At 46.6% G+C, this 24,213-nt stretch overlaps 1 protein-coding gene across 1 annotated transcript in view; it reads right to left on the bottom strand.

The window, feature by feature from the left end:
- Positions 1 to 24,213, bottom strand: part of FAM3B (FAM3 metabolism regulating signaling molecule B) — a 33,729-nt gene that overhangs the window by 3,134 nt on the left and 6,382 nt on the right. The window contains exons 2-5 of the mRNA XM_057697409.1: positions 23,977 to 24,120; positions 15,112 to 15,235; positions 1,546 to 1,604; positions 612 to 662 (exon numbers count right to left, since the gene is read on the bottom strand). Coding sequence (XP_057553392.1) covers positions 612 to 662; positions 1,546 to 1,604; positions 15,112 to 15,235; positions 23,977 to 24,120 — 378 coding nt within the window. The remainder of the gene's footprint in view (positions 1 to 611; positions 663 to 1,545; positions 1,605 to 15,111; positions 15,236 to 23,976; positions 24,121 to 24,213) is intronic.

Raw genomic sequence — 24,213 nt, 5'->3', positions numbered from 1 at the left:
AAGAAAAGGAAGGCTCGGCTCAAACTCCGTTATTTACCACTGGGGCTTGTTACTTATATTTATGATTAAGTCAACTGCAGGATGAAAACGCATCGCTCCTGAGCGCATCTGGGCAATTCTAATGGCTCCTCTCCATTGTTTTTATAAAGACTTGGTTGAGGTAATTCTCAGTGTTAAATACAAATGACTGCAGTCGAGATCCAGAGCCCAGAATGGGGGGACCACTGGAGGGGAAGGGGCGCCCGGGGCTCCAGGAACGTGTGCACCAAGCCCAGTGCTGCGCACACAGCAGTAATTACGACGACATTCAGGGCTGGATGCCAATCACGTTATTCTACATGTTTGGTTTAAAAAAAGAAGGAGACATTTTCTCTTTCCCATCATCTGGTGAAGGAGCAGAAGGACAAGATCCAGGACAAGTGTGATCAAAGAGAAGAATGCCTTCCAACTTTGGTATACAAACTCAGAGGCTCCGAGGATTTCTGGCAGACAGTTCTAGAAAAAATTTGCTTCCAGGAAAATAAGAATGTTTGACGTTTTTGGTTGTGGTTTTTTATCCTAATTTATATGTTTAATTCATTTTAATTTTCGAAAGAAAAGAGTTTCCTTACCGCCTTCGTACATATCAAAATAATGTGTCGCTATCACTTTCCCAGTCACATCTGGAAACGAGGGGGACAGCTGTTAGAAGAAGGCACATGGGGACTCGGGGCACGTTCTGAAAATGGCGTGTTCCTTCTCTGTCTCTTTCTGGGAGGCGTGACTGCCGTGGCCCCACCCGAAGGAAAGGCTTGGCTTCCCTGGAGGGGGCCCCGATGACGGAGGTCAGGAAGGCAGGGCTCGCCCGCTGCCCAGGCCATCCCTCCCGCCTGCTTCCAGTTAGATTAGCGCCCACGGGCTTTCCCAGGGCACCTGCCTCTTCCCACAAACACCAGGGCCCCCACTCAGCCCTGTCTGCTCCCCACTGTAGCTTTTCCTGCCAGATTATCAGACAGGGCACATTTCTCTCAGGTTCCTGCAGCCCCGCTGTCACCGGACTATGTGCTCACCTTGCTCATAGGGACAGACACCACGGGAAACCCTTTCCCCAAACCTGCTACAGTTCCTACTGTCAGGGGTCCCAATGGCAATAGTGACAGATGTCTTTTTTTTCCAGGCCTAAGAGGAGTCCAGGCTGTGCTTTATCAGACCAAGGTAGGATCTGGTGTCACCCTCTGCTGGGCCACCAGGAATCAGAGCAAACATGAGGCCTGATTCCAGGGTGTCTGTGCTCCCAGGTCTGCTGATCTGGTTTCAGCCCTGACTTCTGCAGGTCCTTCTTTGTTATTTTTTAGTCAATTTATATTTGATTTCAGTTTTTTGGTAGAAACACAAATCTGTAAAGTGAGGCATTGTAAAAATAGTTAAATGTATACTCTTGAAATGCATTAAAATATAAACCTAGACTAGATCGTGGGCAAAAATCACAAAGAAACCCAAGGTACCACTGAATATCCAATCACAGAGCTTTTAGAGGAGTTTTAAAGAAAACATTTAATGACTTACAGCTGACAATGGCAATATTTATTCCTCTTCCAACATTCCCAGTCTTCTCTCCTATGAGCCTGAAATGTAAATAAGCATTGGTCAAAGAACTCCTTTCTCAGCAAGCAGCACGAGCCCTCCCTGCTCCATAAGATCCTCTCTTGGCAGAATCGCTGTCCATCCTTTTCCACTTACCATTTCCTCGTAGATACGCACTGGCCTTGACCCACCTCCCTCGAAAGTCACCCCCACACTCGATCCACACACATCCCTCCCCACGCAGCTCTCTGTAGACTGAGTCCCTCAGGGATCCTGGAAACTGCTTTTAGTCTTATAATTTACACCAGTGGCCAGGGAGAGAGACATCCGTGTTTGTTTAGCATAGGCTCTTTGCAAACATTCTCTCACTGAATCCTCGATCTCCTCACGGGTGGGCATTCATTTTCCCTCTTTATAAATATGGAGCACCTTCTGCAGAACAGAATGATCTGAATATTTATGGTGAGGATCGAGATTTTTTCTGGGCCACCCAATGAACTTAAAACCGCACCACAGTTATACAAGTTCTGACTTATTTCTGATTCACTTTCACTTTTAGGGTTCAATTCTTTTTGACATCAACCCAAACAAATGTGGGGCATTTATCAGGGCCCTCCCTTTGGTTGGCCCTGGCTTCAGCTTTTGTCCTCTTCGTCTCGGATGGTTGTCAGAAATACTACTCATCTTCTTTTGCACTTTTCCTGGAATCAGCAAATGCTCCTAATTTGAAAGCGGCTTTTAATGCTGGTCTCACCACCTTGAAATTTTGCCTTTTCACAAATCTTGGCCTGGGAATCCTTTATTACCTTATTAGGTCTTTAACTTATTTAAGCAGGTCTTTTTTTTTTTTTTTTTTTTTTTAAGTTCAATTTTAAAATTTTCTCTATGGGAGAGTAGGTTCATATTACCCAATTTCCCATTATCATAAATGGAAGTTTCTTTTTCTTTTTCAAGTTCTTATGGGATTATTCTCTAAAATTGTCAAAAAAGCTACTTCCTCCAAAAGGACTTAAATTGGAAAGTACACAGGGGAGTTTAGGTAAATATGTCAAGTGTTCCCGACAGAAGCAAACAAAAACCCTCAGGAGGAGACAATATTATCTAATGCTTCAACTGGAAAAAAAGCAACTTATCAAATGCACTGTCTGGCATACTATCAAATGTATTTAAAGACAGAAGCCAACATAAAGAAGAACCAATGCAACCAGCAAAAAGCAATGGATGATAATGACAGACTCATGAACTCCAAAATATCAAGCAGACTTTAAAACAACTACAATTAATATGTTCAAGAAGGTGATAAATAAAACTGAAGATTTCAGAACTGGAAACTACAAAAGGATGATATGAAGATTAGAAAAACAATGTTCTGAAACTAAAGTAAAATAACTAAAATCAATAGCTTAACAGCAGATTATGCAGAGTAGAAGAGAGAATTAGGGAACTGAAAATAGTTTAGAGGAAACCAGCCCTGTCCACAATGAAGGACAGAGATAGATACAAATATGAACAAATACTAAATAGAATATAGTCTACAGTGAATATCGTAATCAGGTCTGGCATGTTTCATTGAAAGTCTCAGAAGAATAGGAGAAAGTGAATGGGGCAGAAGATTTGATGACAGAGAATTTGTTAAATGTGGTGAAGGACTTCAACATGTGCATATTTAAGAAGCCCAATAAATCCCAAATGAATAAAGCAACCAAAACAATGGACACAGAGGGCAGAAGTGCTGAAAATCAAAGACAAGGAAAAAAATTTTTAAGGCAATCAGAGAGGGATGAAAAGGCAGTTACTCTCACATGATCAGCTTTCAGAATGTTGGCTGACTTCTCAAGAGAAACAATAGAAGCCAGAAGGCAATGGAATAGTATCTTGAATGGGTTGAAAAAAAAAAAATAATAGCCAACTCAGCATGGAAAAAAAATACCTTTTAGCAATGAAGATGAAATAAAGATATTTTAGAGAAACATAAATTTAGAAAATTCTCCACCAGCAAACCATTCAGAAGCTTTTGCTCTGTGTCTTTTGCTGTAATAAATGTTATCTGAAAGTATTAGCTCTTGCTGAGTCTTATGAGTCCTACACTATCACTGAGGATGAGGATGAGTGTGTCCTCCCCTACCAAATACTCAACCAAAATATATGCACATGTACAGCAAAAGCATGAACATGAACTATTCATAGCATTGGTATTCACAGCAACCCGAAACTAGAAATGATCCAAATGTACTTCAATAGGAGAATGGATAAATAAATTGTACTATATTCATGCAATTCAACATTACACAGCAGTGCAAAGCAATGAACAATAGCTACCCCCCCCCAAATCAAGGATAAGTCTCACAAATATAATTTTGAGCAAAGGAACTCAGACACAAAGGAGTATATGGTTTATGATTCCATTTAAATAAATTTCAAAATAGATAAAATTTAAGAATGTTGTTTTGCAATGCATCAATAAAAGCAAGGAATTGAACAGTAGGGAAAGAGGAGGCTGCATTTGGGAAGGTGTACACAGGGCTTGCAGAGTGCTAGTGCTAGTCTATTTCTTAGCCTAGATGGTAGTTATACAAGTATTCACTTTATTATAATTCATTACAAAACAAATGTTCACAAGGTTATTCACCTCAGTATTATGTGTAATACCAAAATAATTCAAACATCAAAAACATCTATCAGTGAGAAATGATTAAATAAAGTATAATACATCCATGCTATAGAGTACTATGTACCCACAAAAAGGAATGAGGACAACCTCTGTGTGCTAACATGGGGTGATCACTATTATACTGTTAACTGCAAAAAGCAAAGTGCAGAACTGTGTATACAGTTTGCCACCTTTTATGTAAGAATGTATATATGTGTGTGTATATATACATTTATATATATATGGAGGATTATAGGGAAGATTTCTTTGAGTATAATTTTACTTTGTACCCATAATGTCAATTTTTGAACAATGTAAATATATTAAGTATTCAAAATTTAAATAAAATCCAAAGACAAACAAAATGAACCCTAGAACTGAAACCAAACTGAGATAAATCCAACCATACATCAAATATGTAATATAACTACAGGAAAAAATAACTATTTCATATGGCTTTGGTCACAGTACTTGGATTGTACTTTTAGTGGAATACTTTTAAAGACAAAAAGAACTGCAAAGAAGTTCTAAGCTTCATTTAGTAGTTGTGTTGTTAATAGTTATATTTGTATTGTAATTTGCAAGCAAACGTAATGGTATTAGGAACCAAACGTTTCAGTATAACATGAAAAGAGTTAAAAATGCAAAATCAAAGCACTGAAGGAGAAAAAACAGTCCTACGATGTTAAACTTTAAATTGGAAATACTTATGTAAATTCATGATTTGAAAATATGTATATATTTCTTGTCTCTGTCCACTAAAAATTCTTAGAAGCATTAATACCACGGTAGCTATGAGCACACTTAGTGTATAGATTTTAATTTCTAAACATCATAACCCACTAAAGGAATGGTCTTTTTGGAGAAATGACTGATTTCAGGTCTGGACAAAGAAAGACTAAGGTGAGCTTAGTTGTGCTATAAATCAAGGAAGCACTTTGTGAAATAATAAGAAATATGATATATATAGGTCTCTGCCCCCAGCTCCTGATACAGAGCTCCCAGAACTCTTGTAATTTCATAGATGAGAAGAGCATCAGGAAGATTTTTTTGTTCTAATATTTGGTTTCTGACCCTGGTTCCTGACACAGAGCTCCTAAATCCCTTGGAATTTCCTGGGTGATAGGAGTGCATTTGTTGTAATGAGACAGGGCTTGCTTGGGTCCTGGAAGGGGGCTGGTCACCAAGTCACAATTAGAAACTTAGAATTTTCAGCCCAGCTCCCCTCAGCCCTGCCCTCCACCCTGGAAGTGATGTGAGTGATGGATCATGCCTATGTGACGAAGCCTCCTTAAAATCCCAGAAGTATGAAATTCAGAGAGCTTCCAGGCTGGTGAGAACATGGAGGTGGAGGGGAGAGTGGTTCACCAGGAGAGGGCTCTGTGCCTCTCTGCACATGCCTTGCCCGATGTATGTCTGACATCCAGCTATTCATCTACATCTTTTGTCATATCCTTTTACACTAAACCAGTAAACATAAGTAAGTGTTTCCCTGAGTCTGTGAGCCATTCTAGAAAATGATTGAGCCCATGGAGGGGGTGGTCATAAGAACCTCGATTTATAGCCTGTTGGTCAGAATTACAGGTGATGAATTAGGGTTTGTGATTGGCATCTGAAGTAAGGAAGAGGAGCAGTCTTGTGGGACAGAGCCCTTAACTGGTGGGATATGATGCTATGTCCAGGTAGAGAGGGTCAGAATTTAATTAAATTGTAAGTCACCCAGCTGGTGTCTCAGAGAACTGCTTGATGCGGAGGAAAGCTACCACACATTTGGTGACCAGAGTACAGAAGTGTTTGGAGTATTGTATGCAGTGTAAAGACACTATTGTAAACAACAGGGGTTTCCTTTGCTCACTCGGAAATAATGGGGCTCACTCAGAAAGAAACAGATAACTTGAGTAGCCCTGTATTTATTAAATGAACTGAAATTGTAGTTAATATTCTTCTCACAAAGAAAATTCCAGGCAAGATAACTTAACTGGGGAATTGCACCAAACATTTAATGAAGAAATAATACCAATTTTACACAAACTCTCTCAGAACATTGAAGAGTAGAGAATACTCACCAACTTATTTTATGAGATCAGTGTTATCCTGATACCAAAACCCGAGAAAGAAATGACAAGAAAACCACAGACCAATATCCCTCGCGAAGAGAGTTGCAAAAATTCTTAACAAAATTTTAGCAAATTGAACCCAACAATATATAAAAAAGAATAATATATCGTGACCAAGTGGACTTTATCTCAGAAATGCAAGGTTGGTTTAACACTAGAAATCAATGTAATTCACCACATTAGCAGACTGAAAAAAACAACACATATAAGCATTCGACAAAATTCATTATCCATGGCTGATAAAAACCTCAGCAGTCTTGGAATACAAGGGAATTTCCTGAGTCATCTATGAAAGGTCATGTACAAAAAATCCCTTGTTAACATTATGCCTAATGGTGAATGACTGAATGCTTTCTCTCAGACCAGGAAAACAGCAAGGCTGTCTTATCTCATCCTTTCTATACCACACTGTAACTGTACAACAGTAACCACACAATAGTGCAATCAGGCAAGAAAAAAAAGTCAAAGGCATGTGGATTAGAAAAGAGATGGTAATCAAATGCAAAATGGATAGCTAGTGGGAAGCTGCTGCATAGCACAGGGAAATCAACTCGATGCTTTGTGACAACCTAGGGGGTGGGATAAGGAGGGTTTGGGGGAGGCTCAAGAGGGAGGGGATATAGGGATGTATGTATACATATAGCTGATTCACTTTGCTTCATAGCAGAAACTAACACAACAATGTAAAGCAATTATACTCCAATAAAGATGTTAAAAAAAAAGAAAAGAACTGGTATGACTGCTTTTTTTGTGTGTGTGTGTGGATGATATGACCCTTGTGTAGAAAATCCAATGGAGTCTACATAAAGCTACTAGAACTAATAAGTGAGGTTAGCAAGGTTGCAGGATACAAGGTCATTATATAAAAGTCAATTGTATTTCTATACCCTAGCAACAAACAATTAGAAATTGAAATTTTAAATTTAATTTTTTTATTTTAAATTTTAAATTAAAATATATAGAATAGCATAAAAGTATGAGATAATTAGAGATAAATATTGCAAAAGATCTGCAAGATGCATGCACTGTCTACTACACACCATTACCGAGACAAATTAGATTTAAAGAAATGGAGTTGAGTAAAAGACTCAATATTGCTAAGATGTCAACTCTCCCCAAACTATCTCGAGATCCAATGCAATCTCAATTTAAAACAGCCAGTAAGTTTTGTATAGACATTTATAAGCCGATTCAAAAGTTCATATGAAAATAGAAAGAATATAGAATAGTCAAAATAATTTTGAAAAAAAAGAAAAAATTGAAGAAATTATATTATTGAATTTCAAGAATTATTGTAAAGCTATAGTTATCAAGATTACTGCATATAGTGAAAAGGCAGACAAACAGATAAGTGGAAGAGAATAGAGGGTTCAGAATCAGATATACACACATATGGTCACTTGATTTTTTTCTTTGTTTTGTTTTGTTTTTTACTTTTAGTATGCCTTGTTATTTTTTGTTGAAAGCCAGACATAGTATCCTCGGTAAAAGGAACTGCAGTAAATAGGTCTTTAGTGTGAACTTTATGTCCCTCTGGCAAGGAGATAGGCTGTGCTTATTGTTTGCTGTAGCTGTAAGTATCAGAGGCTAACATTTCTCCCTTCTGTCTTGGGTACTCCTATAGACTCTTTTACATTGGGTTTGAGACTTTCAGCTCTTTTCAGCAGAAATCCCTTGTTATTTTACAGGAGCCCTATTATGTGGTGGTAAGACGTCAGACAAGGAAGTGTTCTATAGTCCTGTGATCAGGTCTCAGTCTTTCAGTGAGCCTGTGCCCCTGGGCCGTGGCCTTTACAAGTGGCCTTATTTTTTCTTTCACTCCTTAGGTGAGACAGGAAGGCCAGAGGGACCTGGAGCTGGGTATTGCCCTCCCCCAGGTTGGCTAGTCTTTGAGAAAACCTGCATTGGTTAGAGTCTGGTAAAACAGTTTCCCTTGAAGGCAGGCTGTTGTTCAGGAGAACAGAACACTGGGCGTATTTCAAAACAGCTACTTTTCCATTCCCACCAGAAGCACGAGAGGATTTGGTCTTCCCTCTGAAAGCCTGGTGGGGCTCCTGGAGGAAAAGCTCAGGAAGGTGGAGGAGCTCCTTCAAGGCTCGGCCTCCAGGAGTTAATCTCTCAAGCTCGTCCAAGCTCAGTCTCCAGCAATTAGTCACTTACCCTTTAAGCGCGCCTACCTGATGCTAGCTCCAGCTGAGCTCTGCTGCAGGTAAGCTGTGACTCTATGAATCTGCCTGTCTTTCCAGTTTTCAGGGCGCTGGTTTTCCCTGTGACCTCAACTCTCTTGTATGTATGCATTTTTAATATACAGCATAATTTGGGGGTTATGTGCTGTGATTCAATCTAAGAACTGCCTCCTTTTAATTGGCAGTTTACAGGCCACTTACTAATATGTGAGATATACGTGTTCTTTGCGATACCTTCATAACTGGGTTGTTTTCTGTTTTTGTTGCTTTTCAAATTTTTTAACTTTTGCTTTCACTATATGGTGTGTGTTTGCCTTGTTAAAGGTCATAACATTACCTAAAGATGAGCATGTTAAACATGCCATCTACAAATGAAAAGACAAAATACGGAGAGCAGTTTTACAACACAAAAGGGCTAACTACCTTAATACATAATCTTATATATCAATTAAAAAAAGCCAATAATAGTGAAACGGAGCAGGACACTATGGTCCTTGTCCCCCACCCCCCCAATGTCCTCTGCCTGCCTCTTGTCTGGAAAAACTTTAGCCAAAGAATATGTTTAACAAAGCAAAGCCGTCAAAAGAGACCAAATAATTATAGTTTAATCATTCAGCAAAGTCAAGGACCTTTAGTTCCTCCTGAAGGGCTACAGATGATATTCTGAGTCACACCCTGTGAGCTGTCTTATAGCTACTGAAACCCCCACCAGGTGGAAGAAGTTAATTAACTACACGATGACCAGGCTGTAGCCATGACATGAGCTGCCACAATTCCAAGAACTGGCCTCAAAGAAATGGGAACAAACCGACCCTGGAACTGAAGACTAACTGCACCTAAAACAATCAAGATGACACTGGGTGGACCACCGATGACCAATTTCAACATGACTGTCAGAGCTGCCTGCGCTGTTTCTGCATGTCGCCCCCTCCCTCTGTTTATAAAAGCTCTTGCCCCCCGATTGTCAGTGGGGGGAGTCTGCCTTTGGACCAGCATCTGCCCTCCACATCCCCCCACCCACTGGTTGCCGGCATCCAGAATAAAGCAAACTTTTCTTTCTAACAACCTGGCCTCTTTATTTGTTTTTTAGCAGCCAGCAGCCAGACCCCACTTTCGGTTACAATACGAATAAAAATGTTGCAAGATATACAAACAGTTCAGAGAAAATAAATATAGTTGTCCCTCAGTGTCTGCAGGAGATTGGGTGCAGGGCCTGCCACGGATACCAAAACCCACGGTGCTCGAGTCCCATAGCCGGCCCTCCCTTCCTGTGAGATCTGCACCAGTGGATTCAACCAGCCACGGATCGGATCGTCAACATAGTACGTGACCCATGGGTGGCTGAATCCACAGATGTGGCGCCCAAGGAGAGAGAGGGCCGTCTGTACAGCCATTCTTAGCATGAAAAGACCCCAGATTTACTCACAGCAAGAGCAATAAGACACTAATCTGAGGTTGACTTTCTTCTCTTGGAAAGGCAAAAATCAAAATATTGGTCAACACGCCCTGTTGGACAGACTGTGAGGAAACAGTCGTTCTCATTGGGTTAATCGGAGTCCTCTGAGAAGCAGATGCCAAAACAGGGTTAAATGCACAAGAATTTTTATCCGGGGAAGTACCTAGGGGTGGGGTTACGCAGGGTGAGTTGTCAGACCAGGATGCAAGCCGGACCCTAAGGGGAGGGGAGGGGAAAAGCTGGGGTGGACACGTCCTAGGCTGCCAGGCAGTCTCAGGAGGCTTCAGCAAGGCCGCTGGGCACCTTGGAACCCAAGCTGGCCTTCAGCTGAGTCTGTGTGTCCCAGGAATGAGGCTGCCTGGTATCTCTAGGGTCTGACAAGGACTCTCTCCTTGACCAAACTCTCCTCAGGCCCCCCGAGCTCTTTTTAAACTAGACCTGACTTTTGGACTTCTGGGTTCATCTCTGCATTGTCCAATCTTAGCAAGAATGCTGCTCAGTCAGTTTAACCAGAACACCCCACCGTTGATATCTGATCACCAGCTGCATCCAATCGGTTGCCTAACCCTAACCGCCCTCCAGGTGGTGGTGTTAGCCTGTGTAGCCAGAATCCCCTCATCCCTGATGTTTACTCTTAGAATTTTCCAGCCACTATCTCCACCCTGCTCTTTGCCATAAATTCTTGTCCATGATGTGTCTGGAGTTGAATCAATCTCTCCCCTCTGCTATAAGACCCCACGGCGGTGGTCCCTATGCTTACGGCCACCACCCCCTCGAGTAAAGTCTGCCTGACCATTTTCCCGAAGTGCCATGAATACTTTTTTCTGCAACAGTCCTCAGTCACTGGCTCGGAGCAGCCAGGAAAGCCCGGCCTCCAGCGAACCTGTGATGGATTTCAGAACGCAGCCACTGGACCTCTTGGTCAATGAACTTCGTGCAACTAGAAACCTGAGAAGTGCGTTCTCACCGTCACCACACTCAAACGCCGCTGGCGTCATTTAATTCCAGGCAAGGACTTCAGAATTCAACGTGGAAGCTATTTATAACTGAGAAATCTATCCTCAGCCAAACTCTCAGTTAATTGTGGGTGGGGATGAATACATTTTAAACATGAAGACTCTCTAAAAATATTACCTCCCCTTGTACTCTTTTCTCAGGATGTTATTGGAAGATGTGCTCCAGCAAAACAAGGGTGGAAACTAAGAAACTGGAAGGTACCGTATCTGGGAAACAGGGGCCCTGACTACAGAGAGGGAGGCAGAGGTCATCCCCAGGATGGTGGTGGAGAGGGGCTCCCGGGTGACAGCCGCACAGTGGCTCCAGGGCAACCTGGCCGAATGGAGCGGGACAGAAGCTTCACAAGCTGAAGCTGGTAAATATCTGGTGTGAGAGATTTATTTTAACTACTGGAAGTTTTGGGGATTAAACTGATGTCAGTTTATGGAAAACCAAGTGAACCAACAACAAACGAACGAACTATAATTATTGTACACAACATGCTTCATTTGTGAAGAACCTTCACTTAGTCCTGTTAGAAAAAAACCAGGGGCTTCCCTGGTGGTGCAGTGGTTAAGAATCTGCCTGCCAATGCAGGGGACACAGGTTCAATCCCTGGTCTGGGAAGATCCCACATGCCTCGGAGCAACTAAGCCCATGTGCCACAACTACTGAGCCCACATGCTGCAACTACTGAAGCCCTCGAGCCTAGGGCTGGTGCTCTGCAACAAGAGAAGCCACCACAATGAGAAGCCCACGCACCACAATGAAGAGTAGCCCCTGCTCACTGCAACTAGTGAAAGCCCATGTGCAGCAACTAAGACCCAACGCAGCCAAAAATAAAATTAATTAAATAAATAAATAATAAAATAAATCTTAAAAGAAAAATTTCTCCCTTAAAAAAAAAAAAAAAGAAAAAGGAAAAACCCAGACTGGAGGCCACGGTTTGAATATATCCCTAGACGGACCCTCACAGTCACATAACCAAAACTTAAAACTGTCCTGACATCCCCCAAATGCTGACTCTGACCTTAAACAGAACCTAAGCTTTCTTGATGTCAGTGTGACCTTGCAGTTATGAACAAGTCTGCTCATGCAAGGCAAAGGCACCTGAGTTTCTAGTAACGAATCACACTGGAAAGTAAGGCACTTACTCATTGAAGCTTTATAAGCCGAGCTGTGGCCACTGACAGCCACGCCTCCTCACTGCCTTCCATCTGGAAGTCTCCTTGTACGCCAGGAGTTGGGTTCTCACTTGGTAAAATATTCCTATCTAGTAAACTCTCTGAATTTTATTTTCACAGTCATAATCATGTAAATGCTGAATCTTGCTGAAACCACCACGACCGTATCGTAACTTAATCAGAACAGTGGTAAGGAAAGAGGACAGGAATTGTGTGATAGTGGAAGAGAGCTGACCTCCCGAAGGGCAGGCAAGGCAGACATGGGAAAACGGGAGGCTGGACTGCAAGCCAGCTGCTTACAGGCACGGATGTGAGTGAGTGGGGGAGTCTGCCGACGGAGGGGGCCGTCCCTTGGGCAGGAACGTTTGCAGGCGCCCAGTACATGCTGGTTGCAGGGATGAAGCAAATGGCAAAACACCTCTTGTCTCTCTACGTAAACCTGTATATATATATTTTTTAGGCTGCACCACACGGCTTGTGGGATCTTAGTTCCCCGACCAGGGATCAAACCCAGGCCCTTGGCAGTGAAAGCTCCGAGTCCTAACCACGGGACCGCCAAACTTGTGTATTTTATTTGTTAAGACAATGAGATCTCTACAACCCGTACTTTCTGTTCCAGGTGTTGGTTACGAGAAAACACAACGCTAAAGCCACAGCCAGCATCTTGGCGTCTGACTGCATCACTTCCTGTTCCTTTTAACTTGATTTTATTTGTGCTTATCCTGCTTTAGTCTGCACTGAATTCTGAAAAACATCTAGAATACTGTTTGAAGCAAGCAAGCTACCTTTGGATCCTACATGTTCCTGGAAAGGGTTAGTCGTTCTTTCAGGCTGTGGGATTCTCATTGGTCCACCCAGCAGACCCAGTGTTTGCCAGGGTGGAATCCTGGCTCTGTGAATAATAGCTGTGTAATGAGGGGCAAGTGACTGCACCGCTCTGTGACTCAGTTTCCTTGTCTGTATCATGGGCATAATAATGGTACCTACCTCAGATGGAGTCCTATGAGGTTAAGGCATAAGTGAGTTGGTTTGTACCAGGTAAGATGCTGTAGCTCCTACACCATGGTTGGGAGAAGGTGTCAGGCACTCCAGAGCATGGCAAATCCCAGGCTCTGGGATCTGAGCTTGAATAACCCCCTTCTGGCCATGTGATTCTGGGTGAGTGACCTCCTCCCACTGTCCCCCCTCCTCCCAGGTCTTCCCACCTCTTCCTTATCAAGGAATCCTGCTCAGTTTTCAAGCCCAAGCCCTCCCCCATCTACCTCACTGGCAATCCCATTCATCGGGGCATCACCTCTGACATTACACACACACACACACACACACACACACACACACACCCCCTACAGCATTTACCGTGGACATTTGGAAACTCTGCTCTCTCCAACTATACCAGTGGTTCTTAATGCGGTGGGGGGTAGGATTTTGCCACCCAGGGGACATATGACAATGTCTGGGATGTGTGTGGTTGTCACAGGCAGCGGTGGGTGTTCTATGGCATCTCTTGGGTGGAGGCCAGAGGTGCTGCTAACCCTGCCATGCCCAGGGCAGCCCCCACCACACAGAACCAGCAGCCCCGAGTGTCCTTGGGGTTGAGGCGGAGAACCCTGAACTGTGACATCAGCTCCTTGGGCAGGAGTCACGTGCTGCATGTCACGGGCCCTCCACTGAGTGCCTCATCCTCAGGAGCTCATCGGTGGATGTTTACCAATAAACTGTCTGGCGGAGCGAAGAGGGCCTTAGAGAACTGATGCCCCTGCAGAGCAAAGCGGCTATTTCTACCCAACTCCCAGATATTGAATGAGGGATATGCTGGGACCCGGTAAGGCATACGAAGCTGAATCCAGCCCCGCTCTGAGCGTGTGCCTGCTCCTTGGGAGGCCAAGGTACACGCAGAGACCAAGGGAAGAGCAGCAAGTGCCCAGTGCTCTGGCCGACTGCCAACCAGCAGGAAAAGGGAAGGTGTGCCCGGTTTAGGGAGAATGGTGGGATAACTGGGAATGACTTCCTACTCGGGTTAGGAACAGCCCACACTTTCTCTTATTTGTAGTAATGACTTAATCGCCCAACCATCTTTAAGCTCGGTGTTGCAGGTTGCACTGTGTTCCCTCAAAGTTCAAATGTTGAAGTCCTAACCCCTAGAACCTCAGAATGTGGATATAGGACCTTTAAAGCGATGACTGAGTTAAAATGAGGTCTTTAGAGTGACCCTAATCCAATATGACTGGTGTCCCTTTTAAAAGGGGAGATTTGGACCGAGGTTTGGACCAAACAGAGGGAAGGCAACATGAAGACACAGGGCAATGATGGCGTCTACAAGCCAAGGAGAGAACCTGGGACAGACTCCCTTGCAGCCTCGGAAGGTACCAACCCTGCCCACACCTTGATCTTGACTTCTGGCCTCCAGAACTGAAAGAGAATGAATGTCTGTGATTTAAGGCACCCTGCCTGTGTATGTTGTTACAGCAGCCCTAGCCATGGGGTACACTGGGCTAGGACACTTCCAAATGCCACACTTCCAGTTTATTGGGCTGTCAGGGGTAAGGCAGTCGAACAGAACCTGAACAGAGCTACGTAGCGGGTGGGGGCTGCAGGGGAGAGGGCACCTGCTTTAACCCATGAGGGTGAGGACCAAAACCCAAATGCGAGGACAGCTGTGTCCGCTGAATGTTGGTGTTTCCCTGACTTTGAAAGGCCAGAGTACAAAACATCGACTGAGGTTTCTGCTAACTGCTGTCAAATGAAAGTTCAACACGGGACACATAGAACCGCAGGAGACCATCTACATGTCCCCCACCCTCCGCGGGCATTCTCAGTTCCCCTGGGATGTTGCCAGCCTCTGCCTGAGGTCAAGGACATGCCTTTCTCTCCTGGGGCAGACATGCTGCTTGGTCAGCCTCAGAGAAGGGAAAGAACCAAGCGGGAGAGCTGGGTTTTTTTTTTCCACACCAGTACTTACATCTCATCCTCAAAACAGATCTTGGCATACTTGTCCCTGCCACCCCCGCTGAGCAACCGGTAGGCGTACGTGTTCGGGGGACACGGGGTCCAGTGGTCACACTTTTGCCTTTTCGGGGCTGGGGCTGTAAGGGACAGGAATGTCACAGTTAGCGTCGTGCAGTATTGATCAGGGGAACCCACTGCTTGACCGTGAGCCGCGGCTGTTCTGTCCCAGGATTTCATACCAGCAAGTCCCTGTAGCAGTGGGGGAAAACTGGGAAGACACGAAGTTAATGTACCCTGCTTTCGTCTTCAAATAGCAAATATGCCAAAGGGAGGGGAGGTTGAGTAGGCGGCACAATTTCAAAAGAGTTGGGCGTCACACTTGATCATCACGACTGCCGTTGCTGGACTGCAGTGCGCGGTATTTTGTATTCCAATTAAACAAAGATTACTTGGGTCTAAGAGTGCTGGTGGACCAAGAAGTAGCCTACAGAGCATCCGTCCAGCTTCTGCATTTACACACCTGAAACACACACGCGCGCGCGCACACACACACACCCACCCACCCCTGACCGGCATCCTGGCCATGGCTGACCCCTCTCCTTTTCCTTGAGCCTGAGACGCTGAGCTTTTCTGCCTGAGCGGCTGTGTCAGTGCTGGGAGGCCCTGGAGATGTCGTACCCAGCAACAGGGGCCAGCCGCCGGGGAGGACCGGGGTCAGCTGGCCCTGGGCACCCCCTGTGTCTCCCGCTGCTGGGTGCCTCGTTGCCATCCCTACCCCTCCTGTCTCCCTCCCGTCGCAGGTGTGGCTGTCACAGGTGTGGCTGTCCATGGCCACCCACACAGAACCCATTGTCCTGCGCTGGGTGCAGTTTAAATCCTGAGCCTCCCGAAAAAAAACCAGAAAGCACTCTCCCTCCTCCAGTTTGACGTGCTGTCTCAGCACATCTGGCTAGGAGCACTGCTGGCAGAGTGGCTGGGAGGTCCTGCTGGGGGGAATCAGGACACAGGCAGGGCTGTGATGGGGCCAAGCTGGACTGGAGCGGAGCTGCTCGGGGACCACAGGGACGTGGGTGCACACCCAGCTCTGGTGCCTGGGAGGACACAGAGTTCTTGGGGAGTTCCAGCATCATGCTTACTCAGCCCTTCACGTCTTCCTCGCCCTTACTTGCCCCATCCCCATCACTAAGCACCCTGCTCGGCCCAGCTCTCCCTGTTTTATTTTCTTTTTCTTATCCCTCACCACTGCCTAACATCCTACAGTTTCCTTTCTAAAAGCTTCTCCATGAGGACAGGGATGGCGTCTGTCTGTGTTCACTGCTCCCCCAGCACCAAGTCGGTGTGCAGCCCAGGCAGCGGCTCCATCAATGTTGCTGAACAAAAGTGTAACCGAGCAGGACCTGTGGGGCCTTCCCGGGCCAGATCTCCCCCCGCCCCCGCCCCGGAGTCCTCTGCCTGCCCCTTGTTTGCAGAAAAGCTGCCGTCTCCCCAGTCTCAAAAAGCCTGGCTCAAGGATCAGTGATTGAAAAGATATGAACATGTCGTGACAAAAATAGCAGTTGGGCCAGAAGAACTGGTAAGAATTTAAACAGGAAATCAGCAGTCACAGAATCTTGAGTTCCTCCCTGAAGGATAACAGTACCCGATACACATTCCTGAGTTGTTCTACAGGTGCTCAAACCATCACCAAAAGGAAGAGGTTAACTACTCAATGGCCATGAGCTCGTAGCCTCCAGACCTCCTGGAGCCTGAGGACTGACAATGTGAACCCCTGTGACCCTGCCCTGCTACCTCTCCATCAGCCAGTGAGAGAACTTCGCATGAGCTGATCACAGACTTCAAGACTATCTCCCTCACCTGGTCTTTAAAAATGCTTCCCTGGGCCTCCCTGGTGGTGCAGTAGTTAAGAATCCGCCTGCCAATGCAGGGGACACGGGTTCAATCCCTGGTCTGGGAAGATCCCACATGCCTCGGAGCAACTAAGCCCGTGTGCCACAAGTACTGAGCCCATGTGCCACAACGACTGAAGCCTGCGCGCCTAGAGCCCATGCTCCACCATAAGAGAAGCCCCCATTATGAGAAGCCCGCACAATGCAATAAAGAGCAGTCCCCGCTCACCGCAACTAGAGAAAGCCCACACACAGCAACGAAGACCCAACGCAGCCAATAAATAATTTAAAAGAAAATGCTTCCCTGAAATGCATCGGGGACTTCTGGTCTTTTGGGTACTAGCTGTCCTGGACTCCTTGCTTGGCACCTGCAATAAACACCACACTTTCCTTCACTGCAACCCAGTGTCAGGTGTCAGTAGATTGGCTTTACTGCAAGCAGGCAAGAGGACCCAAGTTTGGTTCGGTAACAAATGAGTGGACATCTGGCCCCTTGATGGAGCAGAAATTCGCACCTACTTTGACAGAAAACTCAGAGACACTGAAACCCCCGCCCCAACACACACACACAAGGGATGAGGGATCTTGAGTCAGGGCTTTCTGCACACGTGCTACTGAGGCTCTGGTCTGCTTTTACCAATTTTTCCTCCTGTTGATTCTATGTTTTAAAATATCAAAGGACCTTGGGATTTTATCTTTTCGTATCTAATTTCTGACGAAAAAAATTGAGAGTAACAGATAAGCAAAAGGAAGGAAAAAATCCTACGTATTTTCACTGTAAGGAATCTTCACTGTTTTACCTTTCAGTATATTTCCTTCCAGACTTTTCTATGCCTGCAGAGGGAATCTGCAAAGTTGAAAAACATGGATTAAACAATCAGTATGTTCCCTCACATTTTCATATAATATACTCACTATGTTTTTTCTTAATCTCCAGTAACCTAAATTTAAAGCAAGGGGTCTGACCCTTACCATGAAAAGGTGCTATAAATACAGTGTCTTCTCAATGTTTCCCAGTTTTGAACACTAAAGTGCATTCATTTTAGTTTTTACAAAATTTAATGATAATGCTCATTACTTTGAATTTAGAGGCAATCTACCCAAAAACACACTGAGCATAGTATTTGAAAATGTAACTAGCATACTGTTTAAAAGTAGGTGTGTCCTGTTTCCCGAGTTTGTAGACGTCCTGAGTATGTGTACAGACGGTCCTGGATTTACGATGGTTCTACTCTGTGATGGTGCGAAAGGGACATGCATTCAGTAAAAACCGTGCTTCGAATTGCGAATTTTTATCCTTTTCCAAGCTAGTGATGTGCGGTCCACTGCCTTTGTGATACTGGGCACTGGCGGCCGCAGCCCCGTCAGCCACACGATCGTGAGGGTGAACAACGGATGCACTGACAGGCATTCTGGGCCCAGGCAGCTGTTCTGTTTTTCACTTTCAGTACAGTATTCAGTAAATTACAGGGGATATTCAACACAATTATAAAGCAGGCTTTGTGACAGGTGAGTCTGCCCAACTGTAGGCTGATAGTGTTCCGAGCACGGTTAAGGCGGGCCAGGCTAAGCTAGGATGTTCAGTAGGTCAGGTGTATTAAATACATGTTCAACTAATGATATTTTCAACTCACGATAGGTTTATTGGAATGCAACCCCACTGTAAGCCGAGGAGGCTCTGTACTCATCTAGGGGGAACACTCTTCAAGTGGCATCCACAGTCATTCGGCCTGCCACCTGCATTTCCCTGAATGGCGGCGAGCTTTCCCCTGACAAGCAGGCAGAGGTGCTCGCTGGACCCTGCTGCTCTCGGCAGGACTCCTTCAAGATTCACTGAGGCAGCTCCCTGCTCTTGGAGAAGGACATCATCTCCAGGCCCTCTGCCATCATCGAAATGCTGTCCGAGTGCCCTGGCGACATGATCCTTGTGACCTCAGTCCTCACGGCGCGCTGGGCATGCAGACAGGTGTGCTGTGACCCACAGAGGTGGCTGGTCGAACACAGCCCTGGCCCCCGCAGAGCTTAAAACGTACGGTCCTGGGGACACCGCATACCTCCCGACCCCCACGGGATGTGGCAGCTGAGAGCCAAGAATGATAGCTGATTAGTATGAGAGGTAGGGAGGGAAACAAGAAATGGTATTTTACTTTGTTTTTAAGCCAGTCCAAGAAACAGAAGCAAACAGGGTCTGATCACATCGCAAATGTGCGGGAGAAAGATTCCCACGGGGTGAAAGAGGCAGCGTGCCTTCCGGAGCCACGGCTGAGTGTGACCCACGCTGCTTTTGAGGCTGAACGTTTAAGAATGACCTCACGGGTGTAACTACCTGTCTTCCCAGACATTAACCCTGTGCTGACCGTCTCCTGTGCCAACCGCTCGGCCTGGTCAGTAAGTACGTGACGCAACTCAGAAAGCAGAGAGAAGCCAAACTCAGGTGAGAACTTCAACCTCCCAGTAACAAGAAGGAGAGGGCCGTGAAGGGAAAGAGCGCTTCTTTGCAAAAATGTTGGGAAGATTTAGAAAACAACTTGTATTTTTAAGATTTAGCTAAGGGCTGTGCCTGCAAACATATCAAATAAGAGTTTTATGTATTTAATACAATGTAAATAATATTAAGATATATTGTTTTGTTGTAAAAATAGCAGTGAATGGTTTTTTTCTTAGCTGAAATATACCTGATAGTTGATTTAAAATGTTGTGTTAGTTTCAGGTGTACAGCAAAATGATTCAGTTTTATATATATATGTGCGTGTGTGTATACATATATGGATATATATGGATATATGGTTTCTAGGTAAAGTTTATCACAGGTATACAGCAAAATGATTCAGTTTTATACATATGTGTGTACATATATACCTATATATGTGGATATATGGTTTCTAGGTAAAGTTTATTTCAGGTGTACAGCAAAGTGATTCAGTGATATATATATGTATCTCAACATAAAGCTTATTTCACCTAGAAAATAAGCTGTGAAGCTGAACTTGTGGGCTTTCCTTCCTTGCCCTTCTTCCTTTGGCTCGGGTGCCAACAGGCCTTGCGAGCCCTACGTATGATCTCTGAGTGCACCTCTGTGACAGGCGCCCAAGGCAGGGGCAGCACACTCCGGACGGAGAGCAGAGGTAGGGAAAGCAGGAGGCTGTTCTCTTCGAGAAGTGGTGGCTGGAGGGACAAAGGGATGACCACGGCCCAGTGTGCTTGGGATCGAGCCACATGGAGCTTCTTCCCCTCAGCTGTCCCTTGTCTCTCCTCCTGCCTGTCAGAAAGAAACATGGTCAGCCCTCCCTCCCCTCTGTGGGTTCGCATCTTGGATTCAACCAGCCAGGGATGGAAACGATTCAAAAAAAAAAAAATTCCAGAAAGATCCGAAAAGCAAAACTTGAATTTGCATCCTGCAGGCAATAATTTACATAGCATTTACGTTGCATTTACAACGACTGACACAGCGTTTATACTGTATGAGGTATTTAACCTAGCGATGATTTAAAGTATGTAGGAAGGTTGTTAAGGGTAAATTCTCAGAGTTCTCATCACAAAAAATTTTTTTCTAGTTCCTTAATTTTGTATCTACGTGAGATGAGGGAATTTCCCTAAACTTGTGATAACCATTTCCTGATGGACGTCAGATCATCATGCTGCACACCTTAAACTTACACAGCGTTGTACGTCACTTATATCTCAATAAAACTGGGAGAAAAAAGTAAAGAGAAAGTACGAGGGAGCATGTGCCTAGGTTATGTGCAAGTATCGCAGCATTTTATGTAACGCACATGAGCATCCGTGCACTTTGGTATCTGCGGGGGTCCTGGAATCAATCCCCCACGGATGCGGGGGTGACTGCAGTGGTCTCAGTAGGGCTTGGTGTTCCAAAACTCCCCGGAAACCTGAGAAATGCCTGTCACAGCAGCGAGCTGCCACTGTGAGCCCATCCCACCGGCAAGCTCAGAACACTGGGACATGAGAGTATGTGGGTGAGGACGGCGGGAGACAGGACCCCGGCAGGCCCACTCTGGAAAGGCGTCGGACTCGACGGAGTCCCCTGAAGGTGACACGTACGTGATGGCTCCACTCCTGCAAACATAAATCCCAAAGAAAATGTCAGCCAGGTCCACAGGGAGACCGGTGCGGCTGCTCCCCGCACAGCATCTGTGTGCTGATGAGCTGCGGACAATGGGGAGCCGTCCCCAAGCCCCCCAGAGGGAAAGAGGAGGAAAACATGAGGACTCACGCCCCCTGCGCCACGCAGCTCTGAGCAGCCTCAGAGGAGAGGTGTGCACCGCACACAGGGCCTGGGGCGTGGTGATGAGAGACACCAAGAGGTGTCTGTAACAGCGCTGGAATGCACGCCTGCAAAACAGGACAGCCTGGTCTGCAATCAAGTGTTCAAACAGAAAGGTGTCATTTGATGCCCCGGAGGGCTGGGATAGAAGTGGGAGAGGGCAGCGGGGATAAATGAAGAAATAAATAAAACGAGGGGGGCCTGGGCCCCCCCAGCAGGCAGGCGAGTTACCTTCCCCGGTAGAGGTGCAAATGGGGGAGTGTGTGGTCAGGCCACTCAGGGTGGCTGTCCTCTTGCTCGGTCCATCCCCTGCTCCACTAGGGCCTGCTTCACCTCCACCTGCTCACCTGACACCTCCCCACGTGCCTGCCCCAGGCCTCAGCGGGAGAGGGTTCTTTTCAAAGGGGCGGGGAGGGGCCAGCCCCTCTGCTGGTTTCCCTGGTAACCAATTACCAACCTGAGGTGAACTTCCCCTGTTAACTGCTAACCTCCTCCTGCCCCTGGGAGCAAAGACAGCCTCCAGGTCCTGCCCGCCTCCTCTGCATACAGGGTGGGGGGAGGGGATGTCCCTCTAGGACCTTGCTGCAGACGTGTGAGCTCCCCCACCCGTTAAACCGTCGATGTCTGTGTTGCTGACTCCGGGCGGGGCATTTTATTGGGTCTTGAAGCTGGGCCAATGCAGGGCTTGTAGGCCTGTGGGGGTGGGGGGGGGCAGCCTATGGGATGGAAGGGAGGAGGTGCTCCGAGGAGGGGAGATTTGGGACGCTGAGCCCCGCAGGGCGAGGGAGACAGTTGCATCTGTCCTTTCCCGTTGGCGAGCACAAAGTTGATGGACGGAAGGTGAGGCTTAATTCCCCCCTGAAATACGAGGGTTAGGGAAACACAGAGAGAGCCAGAGCATGGAGGGCTGGTGCCCACACAGACTCCAACAGCTGCCAAGGGTCCTGACCGGGGAGAGACCGGCCACGTCTAGAAAACCAGCAGGAGCCAGCGGGACTCCCCTACGAGAGCAAAACTGCGTGGAAACCGTGGGGAGGCAACATCCAACCTAAGGACGGACGGTGTGAGCCCAAGGAGAGCTGGCCTGGGGGGTAGGCGTTAACTTCATGGAATTTCAAAGCCAAGATCAAGGGCCTCCACAGCTGAGTCAAGAAATGGGCCATTTTAAGAAAACAGATACGTGGGAAAAGCCAAACCTGGATAGAGGGGGGCCCGCCCAAGGTGGTGGGCGCGGGTGGCCTCACTGCGGGGGCCTTGGCCCTGCGGGTTCAGAGCTTGGAGCCTCCGATTCAGAGCGGATGTGTTGCTCACTGCCCGCACGTGGCCTGGGGGGGGGGTCGCGGAACGTAGAACGAACACGGTGGGGGCCCAGAGTAACGGAGAGGCTCCAGAGCCCTGCTGCCCGCAGGAGCCGTGCTCCGTCCCGGAAACTTGTCCCGAGGCAGGGTAAGCAGCCTCCTCCTGCCTGCCCAGCAGGCGCCGCAGGAGCCCGCACGCAGCACCTCAACAAGGGGCACCTGTCCCTGGGGCGCGCCTCCCCCCCCACGCTCCTGGTGACAGCACGGAGCAGGCGTGGCCACAAAGCCAGCCTAGCCCCGTGGGCCATGCCGTCCCCTTTTAACCTCTCATCCACGTGAGGATTAGATTACGAATCCCTGGGCTCAGGCTCCAAGCTCTGAGTCCAGACCCCCAAGCAGTCGCGTGTCCCCTAGCGTGGAGGTTCCCAGGACGCAGGAGCCGGGACGCAGCCGTCACGGTCGCCTCTCACCTCCACCTTTGGGGTCCCAAAAACGTGATGTGCTTCAGTCAAGGCGGGAGGGTGACAGAGCCTCCCTGGCCCCCCCCCGCTGCTGGGAATCAGAAACCACGTAAACGTAAACGAGCCCTTCTAAAAAGACCTGGTCAGAGGCAGCTGCTCGAGGCAAGCCTGCATCCAGGACCGACTTCACATTTTGTGTAAAAATGGAGAAAATGAGAAAGTAAGCCCTTGAGGGCACGTGGGGTCTCTCCCAGCACGCTGGACCTCATCCACAACCCACAGGCAATACTCTGAGTACAAGCAGATTCCCTGCGAAGCTCTTATTTACAACAAAGACACTTCAGTCATAGTCAGTTTCTAGAAAATTCTTTTTTTTTTTTTTTTTCCTGGCCACAAAATATAATTAAATCTGAAAATGAATGGTTATTTACAAATTTTTAAAATCATTACCCAGTTCTTTATATTCGTGCAAATTAATTTTGTATAGTTTATTTCTGTGTTAAAAATATACCAGTATACCTATTTACCATGAGGTTGTGAAAAAGGGTGCAGATGACTACTGTATGGTCCTGCACATTTCCCACTGTAATTTTTAGTTGATATTTTGTAATTTCACTTCATTCCCAATTCCAACACATATTTTTATTAAACACATCCTGCCCATGAATTTGTTTTCCTAACACCGTGGTTTGCCTTGGGGTCTCACAGGGCATGAGCAGGGGTCCCTACCTTGGAATGGTGTGGGAACTACTGGAGAGGCTTTTTCCTCCTCCTCCTCCTCCCCTTCCTCCTCCCCCTCCTCCTCCCCTCCACCTCCTCCTCCACCTCCTCCTCTTTCTCCTCCTTCTCATCAACATAAATGGCCAGTAGGGGCAGAGCTGAGGCCAGAGCCCAGTCTCACCACTGCCGCTGGGCTGCGAGTCCTTGCTTGGATCCCACTGTGGTACCCACCTTTGAGGACGGGCCTCTCACCGATGCTCCGGATGCTGTAGACGGCGCTGGACAGGGGCACGTCTGGAATGAGCTCTGCCAGCAGGTACCCGGAATACCAGGCGCACAGGGAGGCGAAGATGAAGAACAGTGCCTTCAAGGTGCCTGCGGACAGACAGGACAGACGCATGTGGGTGCCTCCCTCCCCAAGGCTCTCCTGACCCCCTCCCCGGCCTTCCGTGGATGGTATCCCTGCAC

This window comes from Hippopotamus amphibius, chromosome 10 (assembly GCF_030028045.1).
Source record: "Hippopotamus amphibius kiboko isolate mHipAmp2 chromosome 10, mHipAmp2.hap2, whole genome shotgun sequence".
Lineage (NCBI taxonomy): Eukaryota > Metazoa > Chordata > Mammalia > Artiodactyla > Hippopotamidae > Hippopotamus > Hippopotamus amphibius.
The sequence above is the reverse complement of the archived record's forward strand: the minus strand, read 5'-3'. Positions and strand labels throughout refer to the sequence as shown.